At 48.9% G+C, this 17,727-nt stretch overlaps 7 protein-coding genes across 7 annotated transcripts; 3 read left to right on the top strand and 4 right to left on the bottom strand.

Annotated features, from left to right (window-relative positions):
• Positions 1-549: 549 nt before the first annotated feature.
• On the top strand, positions 550-2,977 carry admB (ADAM family of metalloprotease ADM-B; the record flags this gene model as incomplete). The annotated part of the gene is made up of 2 exons (XM_040827503.1): positions 550-619; positions 684-2,977. The coding sequence occupies 2 exons, from the start codon at positions 550-552 to the stop codon at positions 2,975-2,977; spliced, it is 2,364 nt and encodes a 787-aa protein (XP_040694297.1).
• Positions 2,978-3,742: 765 nt separating this feature from the next.
• On the bottom strand, positions 3,743-4,855 carry cdc31 (putative cell division control protein Cdc31). Its single transcript, XM_040833917.1, has 2 exons — positions 4,359-4,855; positions 3,743-4,275 (listed from the first exon to the last, which is right to left on the bottom strand). The coding sequence occupies exons 1-2, from the start codon at positions 4,635-4,637 to the stop codon at positions 3,790-3,792; spliced, it is 765 nt and encodes a 254-aa protein (XP_040694296.1). The 5' UTR covers positions 4,638-4,855; the 3' UTR covers positions 3,743-3,789.
• Positions 4,856-5,445: 590 nt separating this feature from the next.
• ASPWEDRAFT_22784 (uncharacterized protein) lies at positions 5,446-7,747 on the bottom strand (the record flags this gene model as incomplete). The annotated part of the gene is made up of 3 exons (XM_040832384.1): positions 5,446-7,001; positions 7,048-7,528; positions 7,628-7,747. The coding sequence occupies 3 exons, from the start codon at positions 7,745-7,747 to the stop codon at positions 5,446-5,448; spliced, it is 2,157 nt and encodes a 718-aa protein (XP_040694295.1).
• An 893-nt stretch (positions 7,748-8,640) lies between these two features.
• Positions 8,641-10,272, bottom strand: ASPWEDRAFT_22783 (ssDNA-dependent ATPase MGS1; the record flags this gene model as incomplete). The annotated part of the gene is made up of 1 exon (XM_040832383.1): positions 8,641-10,272. The coding sequence occupies one exon, from the start codon at positions 10,270-10,272 to the stop codon at positions 8,641-8,643; it is 1,632 nt and encodes a 543-aa protein (XP_040694294.1).
• Positions 10,273-10,923: 651 nt separating this feature from the next.
• On the top strand, positions 10,924-12,651 carry ASPWEDRAFT_166684 (kynurenine--oxoglutarate transaminase; the record flags this gene model as incomplete). The annotated part of the gene is made up of 9 exons (XM_040830036.1): positions 10,924-10,997; positions 11,050-11,118; positions 11,180-11,264; positions 11,323-11,428; positions 11,484-11,556; positions 11,607-11,760; positions 11,813-11,826; positions 11,883-12,306; positions 12,361-12,651. The coding sequence occupies 9 exons, from the start codon at positions 10,924-10,926 to the stop codon at positions 12,649-12,651; spliced, it is 1,290 nt and encodes a 429-aa protein (XP_040694293.1).
• Positions 12,652-13,080: 429 nt separating this feature from the next.
• ASPWEDRAFT_22781 (uncharacterized protein) lies at positions 13,081-15,300 on the bottom strand (the record flags this gene model as incomplete). Its single annotated transcript, XM_040832382.1, has 3 exons — positions 13,081-13,556; positions 13,630-15,171; positions 15,261-15,300. The coding sequence occupies 3 exons, from the start codon at positions 15,298-15,300 to the stop codon at positions 13,081-13,083; spliced, it is 2,058 nt and encodes a 685-aa protein (XP_040694292.1).
• Positions 15,301-16,200: 900 nt separating this feature from the next.
• ASPWEDRAFT_166682 (terpene synthase family protein) lies at positions 16,201-17,494 on the top strand (the record flags this gene model as incomplete). The annotated part of the gene is made up of 3 exons (XM_040830035.1): positions 16,201-16,666; positions 16,719-17,004; positions 17,062-17,494. 3 exons carry the CDS (start codon positions 16,201-16,203, stop codon positions 17,492-17,494), a joined length of 1,185 nt encoding a protein of 394 aa, XP_040694291.1.
• Between the last annotated feature and the right edge of the window lie 233 nt (positions 17,495-17,727).

Here is a 17,727-nt window from a genome sequence, read left to right as displayed (position 1 = left end):
TGGCGACACTCCGTTGACACCTTCGCTTTCGCTTTCGCTCACTTTTTATCGCTTGTCATTCTTTCTCTCTCTTTCTTCTCCACTATCATCCGTCCCCTTCCGTTTCGTTTCTCTCGTTCTCTCCACCCCCTTTCTTTGATCGATCATTCTATCTCCTGTCATCGTTCAACCGTTTCCCTCCCCATCGCCCTGTGATTCGCCAAGCCACCTACTGCGCCTCGAACCAAGCGGGTGTTCCTGCAATTCCATTGCATACCGCTCGTCGCTCTGTTGATCTCAAGTTTGATCGGCTTGTTTGCATGGTGCTGGGAAACCATCAATTCATTCTTTCGAACCTTCGACAGATCATACATGACAACAGACCGTATCGAGATCTAACTGGGTCCATCCGAGGTTGTTTCACTGCTGCCTGATGCTTTTCCGTCTTGGAACTTGATGAAACCCACACAACAACTATATCACCACGCTCGTTTTTTGCCATAAAAACAATTCAATCGCTATACACTTTCCTTCGGTGCGGCTGTCTTTGACTGCCCGACCGTATTCCTGATGAAGTTCTTTCAGAATCTCGTGCCCTTGGTTGCAAGTGCAGTTTCCCTTTTCTCACTGGATGTGCAAGGTTAGTTTTCCAATCCAACTGCTTATTTGTCTCGCGTCACCTCTAATACGCTCCTCACCTACAGCCCGTTCCCAGGCGCCTCGTGCCATCCGACATGTTACCAACATCAACCATGCGGTGATCAACACGCCTTCCCACCAGATCGACCATCTATCCCACTTCGACCTCACATTCACCCTGCACCGTGGAACCCAACGCGTAAAACTAGAACTAGAACCGAACCACGACATCCTGGCCGACGACGCATATGTACAGTATATTGATGTTGATGGAAACATTAAACAGGAAGAGGCCATTAAACGACACGAACATAAGGTCTACAAGGGCGATGCTTTTGTTGGAAGGGATAACAACAGATGGAATCCCGTAGGATTCGCAAGAATATACATGAAACAAGATGGGCCGCAGCCGTTATTTGAGGGTGTTTTCAGCGTCAATGGAGACCACCACCACATTGAGCTGCAATCTACCTACCTCGAGACCAAACGTGAAGATGATGTCGATATCAAACGCAGCAAAGACGACTACATGGTCGTTTATCGTGACTCTGACATGGTTCGATATGTACACTCCGAGTTGAAGCGTTCTCTGGACACTTCTTCGTCGTGCGAGGCCGACAAGCTCGGCTTCAATACTGACCCCCTACACCCGATCCACCAGTCGAATTCCAAGCGCGACACGAGCCAGTGGGGTTCCATGTCTCTGAATTCGATGTTTGGCATGAGCAAGCGGCAATCGGACATTAGCGGGTCCTCTGGCAACTCTGGTGGAGTCAATCTGAAATCTACGATCGGGGATACGTCTGGCTGCCCGGACACGAAGAAGGTCGCGTTGATTGGTATTGCGACAGACTGTACACTGACCAATTCCTTCAAATCGAACCAAACGGCCCGTGAATGGATCATCAACACCGTGAACAGTGCATCCAACGTCTACGAAAAGTCTTTTAACATTAGTATTGGTTTACGGAACCTGACTGTAAGTGACGGTAATTGTCCTGATAGTGCTTCGACCGCGGCGCCGTGGAACATCGCGTGTGATAGCGGAAACATCACTTCCCGACTGGACTCTTTCTCAAAGTGGCGTGGATCGCAATCGGACAACAACGCCTACTGGACTCTCATGAGCGGTTGCCCCACGGGTGCAGAGGTTGGTCTGTCATGGCTGGGCCAGCTGTGCAACTCTGAAGTTGCTAGCCAAGGCTCTGAATCGGTCAGCGGGACCAACGTTGTTGTTCGCACTTCGGGTGCTGGGTGGCAGGTATTCGCTCATGAATCTGGTCACACATTTGGAGCGGTGCATGATTGCGACCAGGACACTTGCAACCAGGGCCTGGATGCCTCGTCGCAGTGCTGCCCCTACTCTAGTTCCAAGTGCGATGCCGACTCTCAGTATATTATGAATCCAAGCACAAGGGATGACATTTCTAAATTCTCTGCCTGCACAATCGGTAACATTTGCTCGGGCTTGGGTCGCAACAATGTCAAGTCATCTTGCCTTTCAGACAACAAGGGTGTCACTACCATCACTGGCAGTCAATGTGGCAATGGAATTGTTGAGGATGGTGAAGACTGCGACTGTGGTGGTGAGGATTCCTGCGGTAGCAACAGCTGCTGTGACGCCAAAACATGCAAGTTCAAGGATGGGGCAGTTTGTGACGACGCCAATGATAGTTGCTGCTCCAAATGCCAGTATTCCTCTGCGGACACGGTTTGTCGGGCCAGCCGCGGCGAATGCGACCTGGAAGAAAAGTGTAGCGGTGACTCAAGCTCATGTCCCTCCGACAAGTACAAGGACGATGGAACCAGTTGCGGCGACTCTTCTGGTCTCACCTGTGCCAGTGGCCAATGTACCAGCCGTGATTACCAGTGTCGGACTCTCATGGGAAGTCTTCTCAATACCAACGACACATACGCATGCGATAGCTCCTCGTGCACTCTGACATGTGCCTCGTCCAACATGCAGTCCAATGCCTGCGCGGCCCTGAACCAGAACTTCCTCGACGGAACCCCCTGCGGTGGCGGAGGTAAATGCGACAACGGACAATGCAAGGGTTCTTCAGTTGGTGGGGAGATTCGCTCCTGGATCGATGACCACAAGAACGTCGTTATTGCTGTCGCATGCGCCGTGGGAGGACTAATCCTCATCATGTTGACATCGTGCCTGATTAACCGCTGTCGCCGTCGTCCTGCCGTCAAGCCCCCGCCGCCTGTCAGATATGCCAACGGCTGGGTAGGCCCTATGCCACCACCACAGCGCGGTCCGATGGGCCAGTGGAACGGTGCACCCAATGGAGGATATCGCGGACTGGGCACTGAACCGCCACCGCCGTATCCAGGTCCAGCACGGTATGCTTGATTGATTCAGTCAAGCTGTCTGCTGTTTCGCGTTCGCAGTATTACATTTGTTTCTTTTTTCTATATGATGGTCCCGCATTATGAATCCTTGCGGGCCTCTTCTCATGATCCATATGGGGCGTAAATATAACCGGGCCGACTTATTGTCATGATAGGTCTGTTTGTCTGGGCTGGGCTGGGATTGGAACCTTTCTTTTTCTTAATAAGTTGGACTGGACTGCATTTGGTACATAGTTTCGAGTATTTTGCAATTCGTATATCAAAATATTTTGCTCTCTCATTCATGGATTGTCTGTCTACCTGGATCAATACACATCTAATCCAAAGCTCCTTCTTCAATATCCATTTCAACTCTCTCATGTAAGTCTGATATTCACGTTACTTTTAACAAAAAATCCCAAGTGATCGGAAAGAAAAAATAAAGATAAACATAAACACAACCCCCCAAACTGGCGCCCGCCCAATGCCCAAAATATCCAGCACGAGAAACAGGAATGCTTTAAAAAAACAATAACAGCATATGATATAACAAATGGATAGTCAAAACAAAAGGACAACAGAACACGGTCAGATCATGACAATCAATAAAAAAAAGGCTTAAAAGACAGTGAAAGGACACTGTTCTTTTTGCCTCCCGTATAGCACCCCCAGGGGTGTGTGTTCCAAGGCGCATGAGTCATTGAAAAAAGAACCCCAAAGACAAAAGCATCAAGCTCCGTCAAATATAAGATCAATGGCAAAAAAAAAAAAAAAAAAAAAAAAAAAAAAAAAAAAAAAAAAAAACAGAAAAGAAAAGTTTCCAGGAAGCCCCAATTATTGCCAGCAAATGCTAACAAACGCTTCCCGAGTAACACCACCGACACCCTCAAGGTCGAACTCCTCAATCATAGCTCGGAGTTCCTCTTCTTCTAGACCGGTCTCGCCAAGTTCTCTCGCGACCCGCCGTAAATCTTCAAGGTCGATGTAACCCTTCTGACCTTCGTCGAAGAGCTCAAAGGCACGGAGAATCTCATCGCGTGGGTCTCGCTCGAGGATCTTGAGTGCGGTGACGGCCTGGAATGCAGAGAGCGGCATGAGCAAGTTAGACGGGTGTTGAGGGTTGCTGGCCGGGGCGGCCTTGGAGGGTTGCTGGTGCTGGGCTTGTTGCGCTTGTTGCTGCACTTGGGGCCGCGGCACGCCGTAGGTAGTCAAGAGAGAGATCAGTTCTTGCTTTGCGAGGGTGAATCCAAGGGCGCGGAAGGCGACGCGAAGTTCATGGTAGTCAAGGTGTCGGTCACGGTCGAGATCGAAAAGCGTGAACTAGATGGATGGAATCCGTGTCAGCGTAGTCCAGTCTGGGAGTACCGAAGGCATAAACAGCCCAATTAGGTAGTCATCCTTACCGCTTCGTTGATTTCTTCCCGCTGCTCCTCTGTCAAGCGACTTAAGGGATTCGCGTCCTGCGATGGGCCGTGTGCCTGCGAATGTACTGGAGGAGGAGGTGCTTGTTGTGTTGACTTGGAGCCTTCTGGCCCAAAATCGCCTGCTCCTGTTGCTCCTAGGCCCCGACGTGAGAATGTCGATGCACTGAAGGGAATCGCGTTTGCATTGATCGATCGGTCTGGCAGCTTGCCTCCAGCATATGACCGGGACCCGAATGGTTGATGAGCGGACGAAGCCATCGTTGGGTTGCAAAGGAATCCCGCAGGCGAGGAAGAGCCGGTGAAGACACCGGGCGGGGAGAAGGGGGAGGGGTGATGGGAAGAGAAACAAGTGGAGAAAAGAATAAGATAGATCAGATCAAAAGAAAGGATGCAAGTCCTTTTCAAAGAGATGGAATGAACTCTAAGTGGGGGTGAGGGAGAATTCGAGCTTGTCTTTGTCTTGAGTCTGCGGAGAGCAAGACGACGCGCCGGAAAGACGCGAAGCGGTGGGCGGAAGATGAAACGGATCCAACAACACCAACAGCTGCAGTCTCCACGATAGGCAGGATTCTTATTATTTTTATTTATTTATGATGTGGAAGAGAAGAGAGGAATAATTACTAGCTTTGTAATATCTTTGAATCATATCTGCATGCAAATTATTTCAATTGCAGCAATTCTGTGCTCTATAGCAGTACCTTACAGCAAACCGGCCCAAGAAGCCCTTCATTATCAACAAAAAACCCCCAAATCCATGCCAAAATTATTATGATTAGTACCCAAAACTCCACAATAAGAAATTCATGTCCAACCGTTATCCAGGCGTATCGTGCAATCGGGGGATCCTAAGTCCCCGAAGCACGTCTTTGGTGTATGTGTATTATATAGTCACTGCAAAGACTGTTTGTTCTAAGCATACACTTTTTGGTAAGTTTATAACAATACCGAAGAATCGACGGTGCGATGAAAACAAAAAAAAAAAAGTGGTAAAGAGATATTGCTGTCTGCTTTTCGTTGTTACTCGAAATGCATTAAGCCAAGTCAATGGGCATTGACGGGGCTGTCGTTAAGATAGAAGCGGCACATCATTAAAAGGGTTGAAACCAACACGAGTGCTAGCTTGGTCACACTGTCCATGGTCCCAAGTAGCATCGCGATAAAAGGCATCGATCGCCATGGTACTATCCCAGCCATTGGTACCGAGAGGGTCAAGCAAATCTTCGTAAAGCGTGTCCAGCTCATGAGGCAAGGATTGAATAGAAGCCCGACTAGACGAAGCGGCTTCTGAATCACCTGGAGACAATAATTCTGACATCTGAGGTGGCGATTGACTATCTCCAGTCGAGTCACACCCAGAGCCGGGAAGAAATGTCGGGAGTGTAAAATCCTCATTAAGGAAAGATTCCATATCATAGGAAGTCCCAGAATATGGGTCTGTCTGTCGATGAAGAGCCGTGGGAGGAGGGACCTCTTCTCTCCAATCGAGCCAAAATGCGATATCAGAGCATCTTAAACCCGACACATTGGGGACATGGTTTTTGAGCGCCTCTTTAACCGAAGCTTTGGTGTTAGAGCTCTGGCCGAACGGAAAAAACCTAAGCACGCTCCACATATGTGCGTGAACCTCATCCAGATGGGGTTTGATATCATCGAATATGTTCGCAATGGGCGGACCGGGCTTGAAGCTCAAAAGGCCCTTGATAACCCGATAATATAGACCAGCAGCAACCCAAACAGGGTTGGGTGACTTTGGAGAAGGGGAGTAGCCTATGATACCGGGATTGTTGTCCTGAGTTTCCTTTCGCCGCATTGCTTCGGTGAGCTCCGAGCAAAATTCGTTTGACATTTCGCAAAGTGCTTGAGCGAAAGTAGTAAGAATGTAAAACATGGTCATTCTTCCGGGATCAACATCGGCTGGACGGATGTAAACCTGTGTTTTGGAAAAGCTGCTGAGTGCCGCAAACAACCTTGCCATTGTCGAGGCAGATTTAATGAGCTGATGGCCCGGGAATCTAGCCTCGATGTCGTCCATCTCGGGGGAGCAAACGTGGTCCAGCAATTTAAAAACCAACTCCCTATTCAGACCGTTTGACGGAGTTATCCCGAGTTGGGACATTTCTGCCACCCAGATGCCAAGGTCGGTATTGGGCTGACGGATATTCACGACCACCCGCGAATCATCAGTCGTCTGAAACGCCTTGATTTTCAGACGGCAAAGTACTTCAGTAGCTAACTGAAAAACTCGGCCCTCTGCGTTTTGGGAGGTTTCGCCGGAAGGAAGTCCGTGAGCGGGAGGCACGAGTAGACTCAGCTGCGAAGACTCACGAATGCATCTGCGCCCAGTGGATGTGCAAAGAGGACAAGGGTGGATCGGACCACACTTTTTCTTTTTGCGATAGCACCAGAGACATGCACCGCCAGATTCCTTCAGCAGTCTGCTCTCCTCCTTTTGTTTCACTGCATCCTTCTTGGTCCGCATACGTTTCTCGCGATAACCATTAGGACTCTTTGGATCTTCTATTACGATGTTCAAATCCGAGCCCTCAGAATAGCCTGGTTCCAGACCTGGAGTCGGAGATGATGAAACCCCCCTGCTATTACTTTGGTCGTTGGACGGAGAAACTAGTTTCCATTAGCAAGGAAAACATACGAGACTCAAGTCTCTTACCTTTTCCCTGATGCTCGACAAAAGACTGAGGATAACCGAGGCTGAAATTATTGTTCTGATATGTGCTTTGGAGGTTATGAGGAATACTAGAATACAAAGGTGGCCCACCAGCAGATTCCATTCGAGGTGCGACTGTTTGAGGGTGGCTGGCAAAGACAGAACGAAAAGGCAAACCAGACAACGTTGGCGGTATAGATCTCGATGGGAGAAGTGAGGTTGGATAGGTATGACCAACTGTGAATCCCTGACTGTTATCCATATGATTCGAGTAGACAAGGTGTGCTGTCTCATGGCTAAAACCATGATGCGGTCCAGGATACTCGATGGGTGGTCTGGCTTCAAAGTGAGAGCCTGTATGAATCAAGGGGAAGTACTGAGATTGCACAGAATCGTGGATATGGGCCTGGGCTGGATATCCGCACGGGATTCCACGAGGGATTGGGGCTTCATTTGTAACCGAAGCTAGGTCCTCTGTGAGAGACTGGAAGAGAAAGTAGATTAATTTCTGTGACCAAGGTCGAGGTCTTCTTGAGACAGAGAACCAGGAAGGAAGAAAGGACTAAACCGAGGTATGACTTACTCCATGGAACGTATGTCGCATGGGACCAGGTCCATGATGCAAAGAAGCATGGGGGGCAGCAACCAAAGAAGAGAGCCGAGAGCCAGGGGAAAGCTGACCAACAGGGAGTTCATGGGCCATGATAACCAGTAGTGATGGGCCAAGAGAATGACAGAACAAAGCCAAACAAAGTGAGGGTTAAGGAGGACAGGACGTCATTGCCGTCCGTCCCAAAGAGGATAACGGTCGACAAATGACAAAAAGTCGACAGCAGGTCGACAGCAAGGTTGAACGTGATATAAATGAAAAGGATAAGAAGGGGAAAGATGTTGAGGAGGAAGAATGAAAGTTGGGTCAAGGATCCGTCCGAGGCAGAGTGCCCCAGGGCAGGCAAGCGTCACCAGCGGAAGCGGTTAGGGCAGTCTAACCATGACCAAAGAGAGATGAATGAGATGAATGAGAATGAGTAGCAATGGGAACCCTCCACAATGGGGTGAAAATAGAAGGACAAAAGAGCCTGAGAAGAAAAGAAAAAAGTGACTCGATTTTGGAGAGGGACACCAGGCGTATTTAAATGGTCGCCCACCGAGGCGAAGCAGCTTCACTACTGGTGGCAGTACGCAATAACACCTTAGTAAGGGAGCAGACAGAGGCCGCCTCTCAATAGGGTATAGTGGCACAGGCGTTGTCCCAGAAAGGAATAGTCTTATTCATTCTGAGCCGCTCATTGGAAGATTCGGGGCGGTGTCAAAGGCGGTGATTGATACTGCCATAAACCCGCTGTTTATCGATGACGCTATAGGGACGAAGTGATTGTAGACAGTTCTCAAGGTGGAATACCCAGGGGATAACAGATCCAACATCTGTCGAGTCCGTCGCATACTGCTTACAGAGTCCCGGGTTTCGTAATTAACCAACACAGGGTGGAAAGGTAGCTTGCAAGGTAGGCTAAAGAACCGTCATTGAACCCACTACCAGAGTGCTCTGGTGAACTCGTCGATTTCATTGATTCATAAGCTATCCCCGAGTAAGCATCATGAATCAGTCTCCATGTATGGATACTCTCCAATGCCAAGGTCTGGATCAACCTTCTCGCCTAGATCTAAGTCCTCTAGAAACTTTCGACCTTGCAGCTTGTCTGGCAGGTACTCTTGCGAAACCTGACCGTCGACATAATTGGGGTTATATTTGTACTCCTTCCCATATCCTATATCCTTCATCAGTCGTGTGGGGGCGTTCCTTAGATGGATTGGGACTGGCAGCCCGGCAATGCCCGGCTCTTCCAGCGCGGCGAAAGCGTTATTGAGACCTCGATAAGATCGAGTACTTTTCTTTGATAGTGCCATAGCCACCGTGGCGTGTCCAAGATTGATTCGTGCTTCGGGAAGCCCAACCTTTTCCACGGCGGCATGGGTCGAAATGGCAAGGGTCAGCATGGTGTTATCAGCCAAACCGATATCTTCGGAGGCGAGGACAATCAGACGTCGAGCGATGTATAGAGGATCTTCGCCTGATTGAATCATGCGGGCAAGGTAGTAGAGCGCGGCATCTGGGTCGCTACCCCGGATGGATTTATGGAAAGCTGAGATGGTATCGTAGTGTTGATCACCAGCACGATCATAGACCAATGTCTTGGTAAGTGAACGTTTCAGCTCATCTTTAGTAATCCCAGGACGTTTCGACAAGTCCATAGCAAGCTCCAGGAGATTGAGAGAAGTCCTGGCATCACCATCTGAGAACTTGGCCAGATATTGAACCAACTCTTCATCCACCAAGGCAGAAGGCGAATAATTCGGCCCTTCCACCCTAAGAGCGCGATGGAGGATATCGTTGACATTTTCGTCTGTCAATTTGGATAGGGTGAATGTCCTACATCTGGAAAGCAACGCATTCTGGACTTTAAAAGATGGGTTCTCCGTTGTGGCTCCAATGAGCGTGACTTGCCCACTCTCCACGGGTCCTAAGAAAACATCCTGCTGTGACTTGGAAAATCGATGGATCTCATCGCAGAATATTATGGTCTTTCTTCCCGTGAGACTAAGCTCGCTCTTTGCTTCAGAGAAGAGCTTCTTGCACTCCGCAACCCCAGTGCTAGTGCTGTTGATCTCCACGAATCTGCTGCCCACCATTGATGCAATCACCCTTGCGATAGTTGTTTTCCCCATCCCGGCACCACCCCAGAGTATCATGCTTGGAACCCTATCCTGCTCGATAAGTCCACGAAGAATGCCGTTAGGCCCCACAAGCTCCTGGCCACAAACGTCGTCGAGCGTCCGTGGACGCATTCGCTCTGCTAAAGGTGCAGCTTTTTGAAACGCGTTTACCCTAGGCCGTTTCGGCTGCGATTCCGACACTGCATCCTCATATTTGGGTCTGGGTCTTTCCGATGGGGAATCGGTCTCGCGGGTCAAATTTCTTTTTCCGTTGACACTCCGCAAAGGTGAGGCGTCGACTTGAGAGGGCTGCGTATCCTTTTGTGAACTGGCTTGAGCGGAAGCCTTGCGAGCCGAGGTCGGTTGAAAGAAGCTGGGGACATTTGCCTTCTGGGAGGATTGTTCCCCTGAGCTGGAGGTCGGCTCATCAATGAAGCTTTGACAGTTGGAATCAATGTGATCATTGATCTTCAGGGACGGGACTGAATTCCCACAAATGGGGCAAGAAACCATGATGGCTAGATCATTGAGATGTGTAGGCAGAAATTGCTGCCACGAAGTCTGTCCTCGAGAGAACTACCCCGTTAAGTTATCAAATTGACAACAGCTGATGCACAGATGCTCAACTCGAAATGACGCGTGAACGCGAGAGCGAAAGCGGCGGAGACGGCGCGAAGCTTGGCACCGATTAGTCATTTTGACTTATCTTCCGTGCCTGAATGCCTGAATATTACATCAAATGCCGGCTTCCGGGGAACATCATGAGTGACAATTATAAAAAGTAAAGTAGAAAAAAGTCGAAAGTTATGAGAGACTTTTTGAGTTCAACTTATTTCCATTTCAATCCGAACACTTAAGAAAAATGGTGCGCAAACCCCTCGCTCCGTGTTACCTTGGTTATTACCATATCGCAAATCGGACGAGCACGCAACCCACCCTCAACCCGTAGATTGGAGATGCCCGCCCCGTAGCCAGAGATAAACCCACCGAATCCAGTCCACCACTACCCAAGCTTTTGTTTCTATCCTTATGACTCCTACATCCCGTACTTTTCTCTCTCCAGCTATAGCGAAGTTCATGTTCAAACCCTCATTCAGCATTTCTGCGCTTTACGCTTCCTCTCGACCTGCTTTACCCCGCGTTTCCAATCAAGGAGTCAGAGCCATGTCCGCAACGCCAGCACGCCCTGATCCTTTTAAGCCGGCCTCACGAGTCGCTGGCCAAAGACAGGATGTTTGGTACGAGAAACTACTAATGAAAGCCGACTACAATTGCTAACCTGAATTCCAGGTCAATTGTCAACGAAGCCGCTGCGGCTTCGCCCGTTCAGCCCATTGTGAACATGGGCCAAGGGTTCTTGTAAGTGAGGGCCTCCACCGGCAGGTAATTGATTCAATACTTACGAATTATTCTTCTATAGCGGCTACAACCCCCCGAAGTTCGCCCTAGATGCTGCAAAGGACGCCCTGGACCGGGTGGAATGCAACCAATACTCCCCGACAAAGGTACCGAGACGAAGAAGCCGTGACTGTCGCATTCATTGCTTTGCTCACGATGGTACAGGGTCGCCCACGCCTCAAGAAAGCCATTGCCGACGCATACTCTCCTTCCTTCGGCCGGACGATCAATCCCGAAACCGAAGTCTCAATCACCACAGGAGCAAACGAAGGTGGGGAGAGATAATTAAGTGTTGTGTTGATCTTGCTTGCTGATATTGGGGGAAGGTATGCTGAGTGCATTTATGGGATTCATTGAACCCGGGGATGAAGTGATTATCTTCGAGCCCTTCTTTGACCAGTAAGTGGTGGTCCCCGACCAAATACGATCGACAGGTTGACACTTTGAAGGTACATCAGCAACATTGAGATGCCCGGCGGCAAGATTCGATATGTCCCGCTTCAACCTCCTAAGGATGGCACTACTAGAACATCCCCTGCTTCGGAGTGGACGATTGATTATGACGAGCTGGAGAAGGCAATCAATCCTAAGACCAAGATGATTGTGAGAACACCCATCATTTCTTCATATATTGCACAAGTTCTAACATTTCCAGGTCCTCAACTCGCCGTGAGCAATGGTTTCTCTATCTTACACGCTTTACTGGGTAGCTAACAAGTAGAAAGTCACAACCCCGTTGGCAAGGTTTTCTCTCGCTCCGAGCTCGAGCGTATCGGCGAGCTTGCTGTGAAGCACAACCTCATTATTCTTTCGGATGAGGTCTATGATCGTCTCTACTATGTTCCATTCACCAGAATTGCCACTTTGTCTCCAGAGATCTATGAGCGTACCCTTACCGTTGGCTCCGCTGGTAAGGCCTTCTATGCCACCGGCTGGCGCGTTGGATATCTCGTTGGACCCGAGCACTTGATCAAGTACGTAGCTGCTGCACACACTCGAATCTGCTACAGCAGTGTGTCACCCCTCCAAGAGGCGGCAGCTGTTGCCTTTGAACAAGCCGACAAGGTGGGATTCTGGGACGAAAGCCGAACCGAGATGAGACAGAAGATGGATCGCTTCTGCGAAATTTTCAAAGAACTTGGCATCCCAGTATGTTCTGACTCTACTTCCCCTTCAAATTGATTGTCGACTTACGACTTTTAGTACTCCGACCCCGAAGGTGGTTACTTCGTTCTTGCCAACATGGCATCAGTCAAGCTTCCGGAGGACTACCCGTTCCCCCCTCATGTTGCTAACCGCCCTCGGGATTTCAAGCTTTGCTGGTTCCTCATCCATGAGGTTGGAGTGGCTGCAATTCCTCCTACTGAGTTCTACACCGATGCCAACGCCCACATTGCCGAAGACTATCTTCGTTTCGCCGTGTGCAAGAATGACGATATCCTCGAAACTGCCAAGGAGAGGCTCCGTGGCTTGAAGAAGTACATCACACAATAAATTATATACTATATACTTGTCATTACTCTTAGGCCAAAAATGTTTGAAAAAATGTACAACAGGGTAGGGCAGACTGTGCATCGGCCAGGTTAGTACTACCTAGGCGCTCCGTGACATGCAAAGGACAAAAATAGAAAGGGGAAGTGAAAAATATAGATAGCTCAATTCAGAGATTTCCAAATTCCCACACTAGTTTCCAGGTGCAAGTCTCATATCAGTCTTTTATTAACATACATAACCAGTTCCAGCTTTCTCTTCTTTAGCATTGTTGGTTTCCAGCGCCATAAGAGAAAAAGAAGATCCAATGAAACGCAGTCAACAAGTCTACACAAGATATCCAGACAAACGCCAATAAGTATAAGCTATTTAAAACCACATAACCAACGTCCCAATCTCCTCCAAGAACGAGTGAAATATGCGACATGTTACTCAAGCGTTGATACCCTCGATTTCCATCTCCCCACTTCCGGCACCGTCCCAGCCATCTCCGCGACAGAAGCTCCTTCTATCTTCGTCCGCCACTTCCTTAAACCCCTCACCGCGCATCCGGGCTGCTGCCTGCGTCACTTCAGGATGAGTAGTCCTCACCACACGAAGCATCCAGTGATTTGCCTCGAGGTGATCAAGCAAACGAGCATGACCGCGTTTTCCGAGCGATCCCAAATAGTGAAAGAACTCTCCCCGACAGACAGAGTCTCGGCAGTTGCGGCGGGATCGTCCGTTCCAGTCTGTTTCGCAAGCGTGTCTCTCTCCGGTTATTTCTCGACTAATGCTCACTGCGAGCTCTAGGTGTAGCTGGTACTTCAATGCGGTGTCGATCTCGTTGGACCATGTGCCCTGGGAGCGCAGATTATCTCGAATGAGACGATACATGTAATCAACAAGGTCATATACCTCGATAGTCACTGCATGCGCAAGTTTGGTTAGTATATGTTACTGCTCTTCGAAATTATGATGGGTAGACATGGAAGAACGTACTAAAAAGGCAGGCTGCAAGAACACGCCTGAAGCGATCCTTTTCTACCGGGTCTTCGAATCTGACGGCGTAAAAAATGCGAGAAGGGCACCGCAGTGGCGTGACGTCCTCTGGAAATCCTGCTTCCACAAGGTCCGCCCAGTCCGAGAAAATGAAATAGTCCCCCTCCCTGGCGTTGGTGTTGAAGTAAACAGCTTGGCGATGCCGCTCGGGGGTGTCGTAACGATGGAAGCAAGGCAACAAAGGTGATCCGTCTCTCACATGCTTAGGGATCGAGCTTTCCAGACATGGATGGGTGAAGGTCATCTCTCCGCAACACAGCCAATGCCATTTGATCTCTTCGAACAGGTGTTCCTTACAGCAGTAACGTACTTCAGAGTATGGTCCGCATCGCGGGCAGATGACCGTCGCACCATCCCACAGATTGCAGCGCTTGTCGCAGCTAGGTTTGGCACAGGGAAACCCGTGATTGTCAAGTTGCCAGAAGAATCCATCTGGCTTCTGCGTTGTTATGCTGCCATGATATTTTTCGGTCGACTGCGTACTGGTGCTAGATGGTGCGTGGCTGCCGCTGCCCTTGTCAGGATGCGTTGGCGATGTTTCTGTGGTTATATTACTCTGTGGAGTGGCCTGGACTACCGAGTTGGTGAGTTCCATTCCGCTTGAGGTCTCTTGGATAGAAGGGAGCTTCTTTCTGATGGGGATTACGGTTTTGCTCGAGGACTGGCTGGTAGAAGACTCAGAGGACGAAGCTACATCCAGCGTGCTGTCGGCCCTCTTCTTGTCTGAAGAAGTGGTGGAACCAGCTTCTGATGCCGGATATTTCGACTTTTGGGCCGAGATATCTTTGCTGGCCGTGGTGTCTTTTTGAGAACCAGCGTTTGTGCTTTTGCCTTTTGTTTGGACAGTCCCTGCAGGAACATACTGCGACTGGATGAACTTCGACTCTGTCTCGATATCCGAGGATTCATTGAGTGTGACTGATGCAGGATTGACAGACGAAGTAGGAGTCAAAATGTCATCCTCGCTATCGGATAGAATTTTACCTCCTGTGACTGAATCCACGTCCAAGCCTGGCTGTTTCTTTGGACTGTCGGATGTACTCTGAGTCTGTTCGTTGTTATGGGTGCCACTTTCCCTAACCTTGTGTGGTTGACCAGATGCTGAGATAGCTGGAGAGCCCTGGGGGAGAGGAACGCTACCACTAGGTTGCTCATTGGGCTGATCTTTGGTCGTGCGAGGGTTGGTGAACTTTTTGGAAGAGTCACCTTTTTTGGCGGCAGGTTTTTGGTTGCCTCCACCCTTTTTGTTATTTTTCTTCTTGGATGGATGGACTGGATCCATGATGACAAACGGGACCTGTTTCAACTCTGTGAACTGCCCATTGAACGAGGAGGTTGGCTCTCTCAGCTGGGTGGCAAGATCATCAGGCGAAGGGTCAGTTGGGGACAGGCGAGTGAGAGTTCGAGCTCTAATCAAGGTGATGGCTTCTGAACGTCTCTTGTGGTCTTCTTCCGAGCTATCCTCGCGTCTGCCTGGGGAGTCTGAGAGGCAGTTTAGCAGAGATTCTTGTAAGGGGAGAGTTTTGTAGAGGAGGGGAGAGGGGCTGATCAAGTGAATTGAGCTAGCTCACCACGACAACAGGCCCCGTCTTCTGGCGACGTGCCATCCATTTCAGCAGTTTGTTTGTGGGACCTCATCGTAGGGCTTTGTTGGGACTGAAAAGTGTTTGTCATTCGGTCTCCTTATCCTTGGATCAAAGGAGGCTGAATAGAGAATATTTCATAAATACCTAGATCTTTAGTCTCTTAAATTGAAGAGCTGGTATTCATGGCCTTGGTACTAGGGATAGAAGAGAGAGTGAGTGAGACAGAGATCCCTCACAAGGTATGCTTAATGAGAGAGGTTTCAAAGCAAAGATGGGAATATTTTGAATATGTGTATTTTTAGAGATTCCCAGGATGTGTGATCTCTCTTAATTCTGCTCATTTCTCGGCAATCTTACTGTGCTGGCTTTGTCGATGGAATGATGACTCTGTATGCCTCATGTCATGTTCGATCATCGCTTTGGTATGGCACACACTGGCTGTGTCTTCATTTAGCTTGAAGTAGAAGCTAGAGAATATACTGGGGGTGCTATTTTAGAGTTGTAGATATTTACAGCTGCAAATGAGGCTGTACAGATGTATGGCAGGATATCAAAATGTACTGCTGGAGTCGTTCTAGAAAACCCCACAATGCTTCAGTGCCATACTGTTTTCTCTATCCAAAACCAACTGCTTTCCACCCTTGTACTATCTATTTCGACATCCTTCTATTGGGCCATAAGGCTACTGCCAAAATGAATAGTTGATGCATGGCTTCAGGTATTTGGAGTTGCACCGGCATTCACTGTGACCCAAATGGGTAGTTGATGCATGGCTTCAGCTACTTGGGGTTGTACCAGCATTCACTGTGACAATGCACTTATTCTCACTGGCCCTAGATATGGAACAGTATGGCCTAATATTTTCTTTGTAAAATGGCGGCTTTTCGGATATAAATATGTCCTCCTCTCTCCTACAACTCCCACCATGATCAAAGCAAGTAAAGCCATCAGCAAGATGAGGCCTATCCAATACGCCTTCGACCCAGCAGGGACTACCCCACCAGCACTCCAAAAGCTCAAACACTTCTCCTTCCTCTCTGACTCTCTTTCTCATCCCACCCTCGGTTTGCACAATACAGAAGCCATCAACCCCTCTGCCGTGAGAGTACCATGGCCGACTTATTTCCCTGCATGTGTGCAGTGCAAATATTGGCCTGAAGCGAAACGGGCGGCACAGGCGATTCTGCACCAGATCATGGATGCCTCTCCAGAGCATCAGGGAATGATACCTTCGCGCATTCATAAGGAGATGATCTCTGGGTCTGCCATGACGAAATCCCAGGAGTTGGTCGAAACGTCTTTCACGGCCCCGATCAACATGTTTCCGGCTGCAAGTAAGACTCGAGCGGAAATCATGGCAAAGGCGAATGTTTTGATTTTCATGCATGACGGTAATTCATGACCTGAACTTGCATGTGGACGTTTCTAATGTACAATGCATAGATGTCATCGAGTCTCACCTTGCAAACGAGGGAACCACCATCATCGACGATGCCTTGGTCAACCTGCAGTCCGAGAATGTGCCGATCGAGAAGGTGGAATGGAAGAACAACATCTTCGGACAGTTTGCCAGAGAGGCTCTCGAGGAAGACCCAGTGACGGGGCCTGAATACGTCTACAGCGTGTTGCAATGGGCAGACTATACCCGGAACAACTCTGCTACACACTCGCTTCGCTTTTCCACCTTTGGTGACTATCTCGGTTTCCGTATCAGAGACTTTGCCGTTGAGTTCGTTTTCCATATCTCATATAGAATGCTTTGGCAATGACTGATTACGGTTGATAGGTTCATCGTGGCTTCTCTCAAATTCACCTGCGAGGCACCTCTGTCCGAAACCGAAATAGAACCTCTCAAGTCCGCTGGAAACCTTTACATTGCGCACTTTGCTTTGACCAATGACCTCTATTCCTACGACAAAGAAGCTAGAGAATCGGCAGAACATGGCAGTGCGGTCGTGAATGGTGTCCAGGTTCTGCAGGACCTCCTCTGTGTTTCTCCTTCGACAGCGAAAATCCTCCTTCGAACTCTTTTATTGGACATTGAAAAACGACTTTATGATGAATACGAAGCTTTGGTTATCAACAAAGAGTTGAATGACAATCAGCTGCGGTATGCCCGTGGCATGATTGAGAGTTTGGCTGGCAACATCTTTTACTCGGCTACTTGTTTTCGATATGCGAGAGTTATCCCTGGCGCTTTGCTTGATCTGAGTGCTTAGCAGTATGGCTCTATCCTGGATAATCTTCTCAATTTTCCTGTTCCCATTATCTTTCATTTATTGGCTTCTTGTTTCTGTTGGGAATGTTCTTCTGGATCGACAGCGTATCAAGGCGATGTATTTGGGATAGAGAGAAAACAAGACCTTTAATGACAATTTGGACGTTATCTGATCTTTGCCCCTACAATTATTTATAATTTTTCTTTCCATAAATAAGTCGAGTCTCATCAAGT

The sequence above is a fragment of the Aspergillus wentii genome (genome assembly GCF_001890725.1).
Source record: "Aspergillus wentii DTO 134E9 unplaced genomic scaffold ASPWEscaffold_1, whole genome shotgun sequence".
NCBI classification, from domain to species: domain Eukaryota; kingdom Fungi; phylum Ascomycota; class Eurotiomycetes; order Eurotiales; family Aspergillaceae; genus Aspergillus; species Aspergillus wentii.
This window is presented reverse-complemented; position numbering and strand designations above follow the sequence as displayed.